General features: G+C 65.7%; 2 protein-coding genes across 2 annotated transcripts in view; both read right to left on the reverse strand.

Moving 5' to 3' along the window:
• The window catches only part of LMXM_22_1330 (conserved hypothetical protein), a gene marked incomplete at both ends in the record, with an annotated part of 11653 nt that extends 5128 nt beyond the window's left edge, over nucleotides 1–6525 (reverse strand). The window contains one exon of the mRNA XM_003875538.1: nucleotides 1–6525. Coding sequence (XP_003875587.1) covers nucleotides 1–6525 — 6525 coding nt within the window.
• A 2679-nt stretch (nucleotides 6526–9204) lies between these two features.
• LMXM_22_1340 (conserved hypothetical protein) lies at nucleotides 9205–10740 on the reverse strand (the record flags this gene model as incomplete). The annotated part of the gene is made up of 1 exon (XM_003875539.1): nucleotides 9205–10740. The coding sequence occupies one exon, from the start codon at nucleotides 10738–10740 to the stop codon at nucleotides 9205–9207; it is 1536 nt and encodes a 511-aa protein (XP_003875588.1).
• Nucleotides 10741–11310: the final 570 nt, after the last annotated feature.

Below are 11310 nucleotides of genomic sequence, written 5' to 3' on the forward strand. Positions count from 1 at the left end.
CTGGGGCCCGCGCTGTGCCTCAGCCAGCAGCTGGCGGAGCGCAATCATCTCCGCCTCCTGCTCCGCCACCTGGTCCCGCAGCGCCTGCACAGTGGCGCCGCTCTCGAGGGACCGAGCACCGGCCACTGGGGCCCCGCGCTGTGCCTCAGCCAGCAGCTGGCGGAGCTCAGCTACCTCCGCCTCCTGCTCCGCCATCTGGTCCCGCAGCGCCTGCACAGTGGCGCCGCTCTCGAGGGACCGAGCACCGGCCACTGGGGCCCCGCGCTGTGCCTCAGCCAGCAGCTGGCGGAGCTCAGCTACCTCCGCCTCCTGCTCCGCCATCTGGTCCCGCAGCGCCTGCACAGTGGCGCCGCTCTCGAGGGACCGAGCACCGGCCACTGGGGCCCCGCGCTGTGGCTCAGCCAGCAGCTGGCGGAGCTCAGCTACCTCCGCCTCCTGCTCCGCCATCTGGTCCCGCAGCGCCTGCACAGTGGCGCCGCTCTCGAGGGACCGAGCACCGGCCACTGGGGCCCCGCGCTGTGCCTCAGCCAGCAGCTGGCGGAGCTCAGCTACCTCCGCCTCCTGCTCCGCCATCTGGTCCCGCAGCGCCTGCACAGTGGCGCCACTCTCGAGGGACCGAGCAGCGGCCACTGGGGCCCCGCGCTGTGCCTCAGCCAGCAGCTGGCGGAGCGCAATCATCTCCGCCTCCTGCTCCGCCATCTGGTCCCGCAGCGCCTGCACAGTGGCGCCGCTGTCGCGCTGTCGGGCGCCGGCGGCCTGAGCCTCGCGCTGTGCCTCAGCCAGCAGCTGGCGGAGCGCAATCATCTCCGCCTCCTGCTCCGCCACCTGGTCCCGCAGCGCCTGCACAGTGGCGCCGCTCTCGAGGGACCGAGCACCGGCCACTGGGGCCCCGCGCTGTGCCTCAGCCAGCAGCTGGCGGAGCGCAATCATCTCCGCCTCCTGCTCCGCCACCTGGTCCCGCAGCGCCTGCACAGTGGCGCCACTCTCGAGGGACCGAGCACCGGCCACTGGGGCCCCGCGCTGTGCCTCAGCCAGCAGCTGGCGGAGCGCAATCATCTCCGCCTCCTGCTCCGCCACCTGGTCCCGCAGCGCCTGCACAGTGGCGCCGCTCTCGAGGGACCGAGCAGCGGCCACTGGGGCCCCGCGCTGTGCCTCAGCCAGCAGCTGGCGGAGCTCAGCTACCTCCGCCTCCTGCTCCGCCATCTGGTCCCGCAGCGCCTGCACAGTGGCGCCACTCTCGAGGGACCGAGCACCGGCCACTGGGGCCCCGCGCTGTGCCTCAGCCAGCAGCTGGCGGAGCTCAGCTACCTCCGCCTCCTGCTCCGCCATCTGGTCCCGCAGCGCCTGCACAGTGGCGCCACTCTCGAGGGACCGAGCACCGGCCACTGGGGCCCCGCGCTGTGCCTCAGCCAGCAGCTGGCGGAGCGCAATCATCTCCGCCTCCTGCTCCGCCACCTGGTCCCGCAGCGCCTGCACAGTGGCGCCACTCTCGAGGGACCGAGCACCGGCCACTGGGGCCCCGCGCTGTGCCTCAGCCAGCAGCTGGCGGAGCGCAATCATCTCCGCCTCCTGCTCCGCCACCTGGTCCCGCAGCGCCTGCACAGTGGCGCCACTCTCGAGGGACCGAGCACCGGCCACTGGGGCCCCGCGCTGTGCCTCAGCCAGCAGCTGGCGGAGCGCAATCATCTCCGCCTCCTGCTCCGCCACCTGGTCCCGCAGCGCCTGCACAGTGGCGCCGCTCTCGAGGGACCGAGCAGCGGCCACTGGGGCCCCGCGCTGTGCCTCAGCCAGCAGCTGGCGGAGCTCAGCTACCTCCGCCTCCTGCTCCGCCATCTGGTCCCGCAGCGCCTGCACAGTGGCGCCGCTGTCGCGCTGTCGGGCGCCGGCGGCCTGAGCCTCGCGCTGTGCCTCAGCCAGCAGCTGGCGGAGCGCAATCATCTCCGCCTCCTGCTCCCCCACCTGGTCCCGCAGCGCCTGCACAGTGGCGCCACTCTCGAGGGACCGAGCAGCGGCCACTGGGGCCCCGCGCTGTGCCTCAGCCAGCAGCTGGCGGAGCGCAATCATCTCCGCCTCCTGCTCCGCCATCTGGTCCCGCAGCGCCTGCACAGTGGCGCCGCTGTCGCGCTGTCGGCCGCCGGCGGCCTGAGCCTCGCGCTGTGCCTCAGCCAGCAGCTGGCGGAGCGCAATCATCTCCGCCTCCTGCTCCGCCATCTGGTCCCGCAGCGCCTGCACAGTGGCGCCGCTGTCGCGCTGTCGGGCGCCGGCGGCCTGAGCCTCGCGCTGTGCCTCAGCCAGCAGCTGGCGGAGCGCAATCATCTCCGCCTCCTGCTCCGCCACCTGGTCCCGCAGCGCCTGCACAGTGGCGCCGCTCTCGAGGGACCGAGCAGCGGCCACTGGGGCCCCGCGCTGTGCCTCAGCCAGCAGCTGGCGGAGCGCAATCATCTCCGCCTCCTGCTCCGCCATCTGGTCCCGCAGCGCCTGCACAGTGGCGCCGCTGTCGCGCTGTCGGCCGCCGGCGGCCTGAGCCTCGCGCTGTGCCTCAGCCAGCAGCTGGCGGAGCGCAATCATCTCCGCCTCCTGCTCCGCCATCTGGTCCCGCAGCGCCTGCACAGTGGCGCCGCTGTCGCGCTGTCGGGCGCCGGCGGCCTGAGCCTCGCGCTGTGCCTCAGCCAGCAGCTGGCGGAGCGCAATCATCTCCGCCTCCTGCTCCGCCACCTGGTCCCGCAGCGCCTGCACAGTGGCGCCGCTCTCGAGGGACCGAGCACCGGCCACTGGGGCCCCGCGCTGTGCCTCAGCCAGCAGCTGGCGGAGCTCAGCTACCTCCGCCTCCTGCTCCGCCATCTGGTCCCGCAGCGCCTGCACAGTGGCGCCGCTCTCGAGGGACCGAGCACCGGCCACTGGGGCCCCGCGCTGTGCCTCAGCCAGCAGCTGGCGGAGCGCAATCATCTCCGCCTCCTGCTCCGCCACCTGGTCCCGCAGCGCCTGCACAGTGGCGCCGCTCTCGAGGAACCGAGCAGCGGCCACTGGGGCCCCGCGCTGTGCCTCAGCCAGCAGCTGGCGGAGCTCAGCTACCTCCGCCTCCTGCTCCGCCATCTGGTCCCGCAGCGCCTGCACAGTGGCGCCGCTCTCGAGGGACCGAGCACCGGCCACTGGGGCCCCGCGCTGTGCCTCAGCCAGCAGCTGGCGGAGCGCAATCATCTCCGCCTCCTGCTCCGCCACCTGGTCCCGCAGCGCCTGCACAGTGGCGCCGCTCTCGAGGGACCGAGCACCGGCCACTGGGGCCCCGCGCTGTGCCTCAGCCAGCAGCTGGCGGAGCGCAATCATCTCCGCCTCCTGCTCCGCCACCTGGTCCCGCAGCGCCTGCACAGTGGCGCCGCTCTCGAGGGACCGAGCACCGGCCACTGGGGCCCCGCGCTGTGCCTCAGCCAGCAGCTGGCGGAGCTCAGCTACCTCCGCCTCCTGCTCCGCCATCTGGTCCCGCAGCGCCTGCACAGTGGCGCCACTCTCGAGGGACCGAGCACCGGCCACTGGGGCCCCGCGCTGTGCCTCAGCCAGCAGCTGGCGGAGCTCAGCTACCTCCGCCTCCTGCTCCGCCATCTGGTCCCGCAGCGCCTGCACAGTGGCGCCGCTCTCGAGGGACCGAGCACCGGCCACTGGGGCCCCGCGCTGTGCCTCAGCCAGCAGCTGGCGGAGCGCAATCATCTCCGCCTCCTGCTCCGCCATCTGGTCCCGCAGCGCCTGCACAGTGGCGCCGCTGTCGCGCTGTCGGGCGCCGGCGGCCTGAGCCTCGCGCTGTGCCTCAGCCAGCAGCTGGCGGAGCTCAGCTACCTCCGCCTCCTGCTCCGCCATCTGGTCCCGCAGCGCCTGCACAGTGGCGCCACTCTCGAGGGACCGAGCACCGGCCACTGGGGCCCCGCGCTGTGCCTCAGCCAGCAGCTGGCGGAGCGCAATCATCTCCGCCTCCTGCTCCGCCACCTGGTCCCGCAGCGCCTGCACAGTGGCGCCGCTCTCGAGGGACCGAGCACCGGCCACTGGGGCCCCGCGCTGTGCCTCAGCCAGCAGCTGGCGGAGCGCAATCATCTCCGCCTCCTGCTCCGCCATCTGGTCCCGCAGCGCCTGCACAGTGGCGCCGCTGTCGCACTGTCGGGCGCCGGCGGCCTGAGCCTCGCGCTGTGCCTCAGCCAGCAGCTGGCGGAGCTCAGCTACCTCCGCCTCCTGCTCCGCCATCTGGTCCCGCAGCGCCTGCACAGTGGCGCCACTCTCGAGGGACCGAGCACCGGCCACTGGGGCCCCGCGCTGTGCCTCAGCCAGCAGCTGGCGGAGCTCAGCTACCTCCGCCTCCTGCTCCGCCATCTGGTCCCGCAGCGCCTGCACAGTGGCGCCGCTGTCGCGCTGTCGGGCGCCGGCGGCCTGAGCCTCGCGCTGTGCCTCAGCCAGCAGCTGGCGGAGCGCAATCATCTCCGCCTCCTGCTCCCCCACCTGGTCCCGCAGCGCCTGCACAGTGGCGCCACTCTCGAGGGACCGAGCAGCGGCCACTGGGGCCCCGCGCTGTGCCTCAGCCAGCAGCTGGCGGAGCGCAATCATCTCCGCCTCCTGCTCCGCCATCTGGTCCCGCAGCGCCTGCACAGTGGCGCCGCTGTCGCGCTGTCGGCCGCCGGCGGCCTGAGCCTCGCGCTGTGCCTCAGCCAGCAGCTGGCGGAGCGCAATCATCTCCGCCTCCTGCTCCGCCACCTGGTCCCGCAGCGCCTGCACAGTGGCGCCGCTCTCGAGGGACCGAGCACCGGCCACTGGGGCCCCGCGCTGTGCCTCAGCCAGCAGCTGGCGGAGCGCAATCATCTCCGCCTCCTGCTCCGCCACCTGGTCCCGCAGCGCCTGCACAGTGGCGCCGCTCTCGAGGGACCGAGCACCGGCCACTGGGGCCCCGCGCTGTGCCTCAGCCAGCAGCTGGCGGAGCTCAGCTACCTCCGCCTCCTGCTCCGCCATCTGGTCCCGCAGCGCCTGCACAGTGGCGCCGCTGTCGCGCTGTCGGGCGCCGGCGGCCTGAGCCTCGCGCTGTGCCTCAGCCAGCAGCTGGCGGAGCTCAGCTACTTCCGCCTCCTGCTGCGTTACCTGTCTCCGCAGGTCAGCCATCACTGCCTCCTGCTCTGCGATCTGGTCTTGTAGGGCTTTTAGGTCAGCGTGTGGGGAGCGATACTGATCAGGAAAGATTTTCTCATAGTGGCAAGGTTGGTGTAGTCCCCTTGCTTCGCCGGCGGCGCTCGGGGAAGCGTCGCTGTGTGGGTACCTGTGGACTACGTTTCTGCGGATGCGGTTCGGGGCATCGAGGGCGTTGGCGGTGGCATGTTCTGTTTCACGGGTGCGGGTTTCAAGAGATCGGAGTTGGTGCTTCGTAACGGCCTCCTGCTGTGGGATGCCGAGTTTGTCTGTGATGGTGCATGCATTCTGGGGAGCGGATGATGTCGTTGAGCTGGAGAAAAGGGTCTCGTCGCTGACGGAGATGTGCGGCGGTGGTGACGTGAAGGGATTATCGGTAGTACCACGAATGGGAATAGATGCGGAGTTGGCGCCGTTATTGCGCTGCTGCTGCAGAGACGGGAGACGCTGCAGTGCCTCCTCCTGATCCGCATACCTGTGCGGCAATTCCTCGTGCGCTAGATGCGTCTGTGCCCACCGGTCGTGGAGGGCGGTCACCGTCGGAGAATGCAGTGGCAACTCATGCATGTGTGCCCCTACAGCTGCACCGTAGACGTGGTGATATGATGATGTCGGTATCGACTGCGTCGGGGAGAGCGGCGGGGAGGGACCTGCAAAGCTGCTCTGTCGATCAGGCATCTGTGCCCAGAAGGCAGAGAAGGAAGACGGTGCCGCGCTGCCATCTCCAAAGGCGTTCTCCTGCGACGCTACCGTCATAGTGCCAGTGGACGCATGTGTGATAAGCGGCTGCGGGCAGGCGATGGGGTGCTGCTGTGCTTCCACAAGATCTCGGTTCTCCTCTTCTAACACCTCGGCCAAGAGCTGCCGGCTAGCTAGATGATGGCGAAGCAGAAGATTGTCGCGTCGCTGGGCCTCCACAGTGGCCTCTAACCCCGATACGTACTCCTCCGTCTGCTGTTCGTGTTCGCTGTAACGTCTGAGCTGCATCCGAAGTCGCTCCAACTCGCGCTGCGTCTTGGCGAGTTCGTGCGCTAGGGTGAGCGGCGAGGAGGATGTTGACGCGAGGTCCTTTTCGGTCTCCATGAAGTTGACTCTCTTCTCCCGCGAGCCACGCAAGGAGACCAAATGTGTGTTCTCTGCACGTCGGCCGCCGGCCGTCTGTAACACCGTTGAGCGCTGCTCTGCCCCAGCACCAGCACTCTTTGAGGAACGGCGAACCCTGCTGGTGTCTTCCTCGAACCTCACGCTGGTGGAGGTGCCTCGCAACGTGCTACTCACCGTCGACTGCAGAGAGGAGTCGCTGCAATGCAGCGCGGGTTGCTGCTGCTGGCGCAGCGGCTGTGCTCTCGGTCGAGCGCGAGATGAGCTCATCCCCACCAGCCCTATCGGTACGTAGCTGCCTCCTAGAGCTCTTTGTTGCGACTCGCTACTTCTGTACGCCCTTGAATTGCGTGTGCGTGCGTACGTGAGGTGTGCAGCCTCAGAGGTGGTGAAGGCCGAGGATAAAGTGAAGAACAAAGGCGGGCACACACGCACGTGGAGAGGGTCCTGCAAAACAGAAAAGGAGAAACGAAAAAACAGCGCTGACGTCCAACGCTGCTCGATGTCGGCGTGTGGGCGTGTGGGCGTGTGTGTGTGTGTGCGCTTACGCTTACATGTATCGGTGCAGAGGCGCTCGTGTATGTGGCTCTATGGGATGAGATGGGGACAGGGGCAAAGCAAGGGTCTGATAATAATAAAAAAATGGCAAAGAAAGGGGGCGACAACCACCTTTGTTAACACTGCCGTGTACCGTGTGTGTGTGTATGGCGGGGGGGACGGGGGGACCCGGGTGGGGGAGATGGGGGGGGGGACAGTGGGTACAGTGGGGGACGCTTAGGTGCCCTCATAACAACAGCAGCAGTAGCAAAACTTCGACACCAAGGAGGCAGTCTAGACGGAAGAAGCCGAGAAAAAAGGGGACAAAAAACGACGAAAAGCGGCGGAACGAGCAACGCGTGAGACACGCGCGTGTGCAGCTTTTCGCCTTCACCACCCCTCCGCGGCAGGGGCGTCCCCGGGGGGGGAGAGGGAGAGAGAGAGAAGGAGCGAGCAGTGCGGAAGACGGTAGACTGACGAGCAAGCACCGCAAGAGCAGGCCCGAATGTACACGGGAGGAAAGAACGGGGCACACAACCGCGCAACGCAAAACACCAACAAAAAAGGGGAGAAGGAAGAGAGAGGGACGACCGACACGCACGCGCACACAACGGCTTGGCGCTCCGGCGGCGGTATACTTCTTGAGAAGTGCTTCTGCTAGCGTAATGTGTGATACGATTTGTGCAGCTGCCCTGGTCGCCGCGGAAGGGGTGACGGCTGTAGCGGCGGTGGTGGCGGTGGTCGACGTGGAGGATGACCGTGATGTGAAAAAGAAAGGAGACAAGGCACAACACGCACGCGTAATATGTAACAGTAAAAGCCAAAACGGTTTAACGCCGTTCTTCGTATAACGGTGCACGTTAGTGCCCCTCCCCCCGACTTGGCGACCCTGGTGCCAGTGTCGATAGAGATCTGATACGGGGAGATCACTCTCTCGGCGACAATGAAGACACCTCGGTTGTCTGTACAGTGTGGAGAACAACGTGTGCATAAAAATGGTAAAGTGCAGCCCACAAAGAAGGTCGCGCTGCACTGCCACTGAGAGTTTTTCGGTGACGTCTTGTGTGTGTGTGCGTGTGTGTGTGTGTGTGTGTGCACCGGTGACCACGCACCTCTCCCGAGAGAGTGGCCTAAAGGCTGTCGCCGACGCGGTAGCAGTGATCCAAACCAAGCGCTGACGCACAGCGGCGATATTCCGAGATGCCCCTGCAGTAGGCGCAGGTGCTGTGTATGGAGAAGTGAGAGAGAGTGAGTGAGGCTCGGTGAGAGGGCACAGCAGACGGGACGGAAAGAAAACCGAGCAACCAAGAGAGCGGTGACAAGCGGAGAAGGGCCGAGATAGAGAGAGGGGGGAGATCACACGAATAATGAAGCGCGAAACAAAGGCGCCACAAGACAGCATCACACACACACACCTCTCACAAGCTCATGCACACGTGCGCGCGGAAAACTTGCGCCTGTTCAGGTGCGTGCGGGTGAGTGCAAAAGAGAGACGACGACAACGTATTTGCGTTGCCGCGACTTGCTGCTGCTGCTGCTGTTCCTCCTGTTGCTTGCTTGGCCCCCTAGAAATGTGTTCGCATCGACTGCGTGCGTGTGTGCCGCAGAGTTGGGAGGAGCGCGTACGTTTGTGTGGATGTATGAGCCAGCACGCGCAGCCAAGTCGCACCGAAACGTCAGAGAGACAGCGAGAGAAGGTAAAAGAAAAGAAAGGAACGCAGTGCCAGGGAAGGGAGCCCGCGCCCATGCCGGCAAGCACTACAGGAGATCTTCGTACATGGTCAGCACGACAGTACCTGCACGAGTGTGTTGTCTTCTCTGGCGCGCCTGCGTGCGAATCCATCAACGACGGCCCAGTGAGCATCGGCTGTCAAAGATGGGCAGTAAAGAACGCACACAGCGAAGACAAAGAGAGAGAGAGATGCACCTACGCACGAATGCTCTCGTGCTCTCCTCGCCCCATAAAACACGCATAGCCCGCACGCTTGCGCGCTCCTCGCGATCTTTCTGTGTGTGTGTGTGTGTGTGTGTGTGTGTGTGCACGCGCGCCCCTCGCACATACCTTCTCGTATCGCATCAAAAGACCGGGAGAGGAGGGAAAGAGATGATGCGGGCGCTTTGCCACGGCAGTGCTGTGAGGAGGTGTCCCAACGACAACGGCAACGATAACAAGGGGGGAAGCCAAACAAAGCGTTGGCGACAGCGACAGCGCACTCTCCCAACTTCGAGAACTACGCCTGGGAAGTGGAAAGGGGTACGATGCTCACGTCTCTGTCTCTGAGAAGGGTGGAGGGAGGGAGGTGTAAACGATGGGACCCCAGGCGTTGGGCCACCGCGCGCGGGTGCCCGCAGACTACACCACGACCACCACCCCTGCTTGCACCCAAGGCATCCAGACCCACCCACGCGCCGCTACAGCTCTGGCGGGTGGTGTGAGGTAAAGACGTGGAACTGCTGAAAATCCTCCAGCAGCGGGTTGTATCCGCTGCGAGTTGTGAAGAGCGCCGTCTTGTCCCCGCCGTGTGTCTGCCAGAACACAGGGTGCCGCATCGACTCCACCTCCTTCTGCGTCCCGCAGATGCGGGCATACACAATGGACAGGTGATCAAAGTCTGTTGGGAAGCACATGTCGACCATGCCAGCATTCGCATGCAGTGCGTCGACGGGCTTGCGCAGGTAAATATCCTTGGCCACCCGCAGCTTCACCTGCAGCACAGGGCCGTTCACGCCGGGCAATGCTTGTCGCACGCTAGACCAGTCCGCTGCGAAGAGGTGGTGACGAGGGAAGTACTGAGCGAGCATCTCAAGAAAGACCATCTGCACCGTCGGCAGCCAGGCAGTGTGGAAGGGGCTCATGATGTACGCCATCTTCGTGAATATCGCGATGGTGGAGTCGGCCATATTGGGCTCGATACTCCGCCGCCTCGGCGCGTCGAGGGTTTCGCGGCCCTCAGTACGGCAAAGAACCTTCAAGTTGTGAAACGACTCCTCCTGCATCCAGTTAAGATAGCGCAGATAACGCAGAATAACCGGATCCTGTAGGGCGTAGTAGCGCTCGTGCGCCGTGGCGAGGTTGTCGTGCTGCTGAAAGCCGAACCAGTGCTCACTCACGACCGCCTCTTGGTCCCACAACACGCAGTCGTGCGGCATGCCGGAGAAGAGCTCCACGGCGAGCACGACGCAGCGCCGCTTCTCCAGCTGCCGCCAGTTCAGCACCGACAGATGGTGGACGTTGACGTGGTGGTAGTGGTGGATAAGCTTGTTGCGCAGTACCTGGATCAGATGAGGGTTCTGCTCCACGGCGTGGTACTCGCATGTGGCGTAGAGGTCAGGAAAGTGCTCGGCCAGGTAGTCAAGCACAGACAACGCTAGAGCCCCGGTGCCGGCGCCGATGTCGTACACGATGAGCGGCTCGCGGGGATCAAACTTGGCGCGGTGTGTCGTCACGAAGTACTCCGCCAGCACCCAGCCGTAGTAGGGCTGAAAGAGCTGCGTGGGTGTCACGAAACCCGGTGTCGACTCATGCAGCTTCGCGGCATACCGTTCATAGTCATGCTGGTTGCGCAGTGAGGCGAACGGGACGGGGTCGAAGTAGCCCGTGGTCATCAGTTGACGATACTTGCGAAACAGCTTCGGATAGTAGCCCCATTTGTTGTTGTAGAGGGCAAAGTGCACAAAGTCCCGCATGATGAGCCTCGTGCCCAGAGACGGGTGGTCGGAAACGGCGCCGCCCTCGAAGACAATCATGTCCTCGAACATCTTGCGCTGCCGCTCCACGCGCTTCTCCTCCAACACAGCCACGATCTGGTCCAGACGCGCCTCGCTTGTGATGTCATTCTGCGAGGAGACGACAGACGGAGCACCGCTGCGACCACCACAAAAGGTCGCGGCCGCAGCCCCAGAACCCGCTGAGCCAACCTCCACGCCTCCCTGGGCAGGATGCACCATGATGGAGGTTGCCTCCGCCTGCGCAGACGCCGCGGACGCTTCGTCCGTGATGGGGCTGCTGCTGGCTTCTCCCGACGGGATCTCCGAACACGAAGTGAACTGGGATGACGGTGGTGCTGACAGTGTCGACTGCGGAGCCCACAATAATCGCGACCGCAGGAGAAGCCCCACCACTGGCGCCATTTCGTCCTGGAGCATCAGCTGTGTCGCACCAAGCCCCAGCGATGCCTTCCCTGCAGATACCAGAGTCGCTCCGCCGTGTATTCTGTGAGAAGCCACATTGCTGATAGACGCGGCAGCGGCTAGGGCGGCGCCTCTGCGCTGGCGTTCCAGAGTGTGCAATGGAGCTGCAACGCGCATCTCGCTCTCCCCCTCGCTCGTAAAGGCGAATCGCGTGTTGAATCGACCGCCAAGTGGCACCACAGGCCTTCTACAGAGTTCCGCACGCAGCCTTCGCTTTCGCTTCAGCGTCTCCCAGCTCGATGTTGCTCGGTCACCGCCGCAGATGTCGACAGGCCTGGCAGTGCTCGTGTGTCCGTATACACATGTACGTATACACGTGCGTGTGCC

Source organism: Leishmania mexicana, chromosome 22 (genome assembly GCF_000234665.1).
Source record: "Leishmania mexicana MHOM/GT/2001/U1103 complete genome, chromosome 22".
Taxonomy (NCBI): Eukaryota; Euglenozoa; class Kinetoplastea; order Trypanosomatida; family Trypanosomatidae; genus Leishmania; species Leishmania mexicana.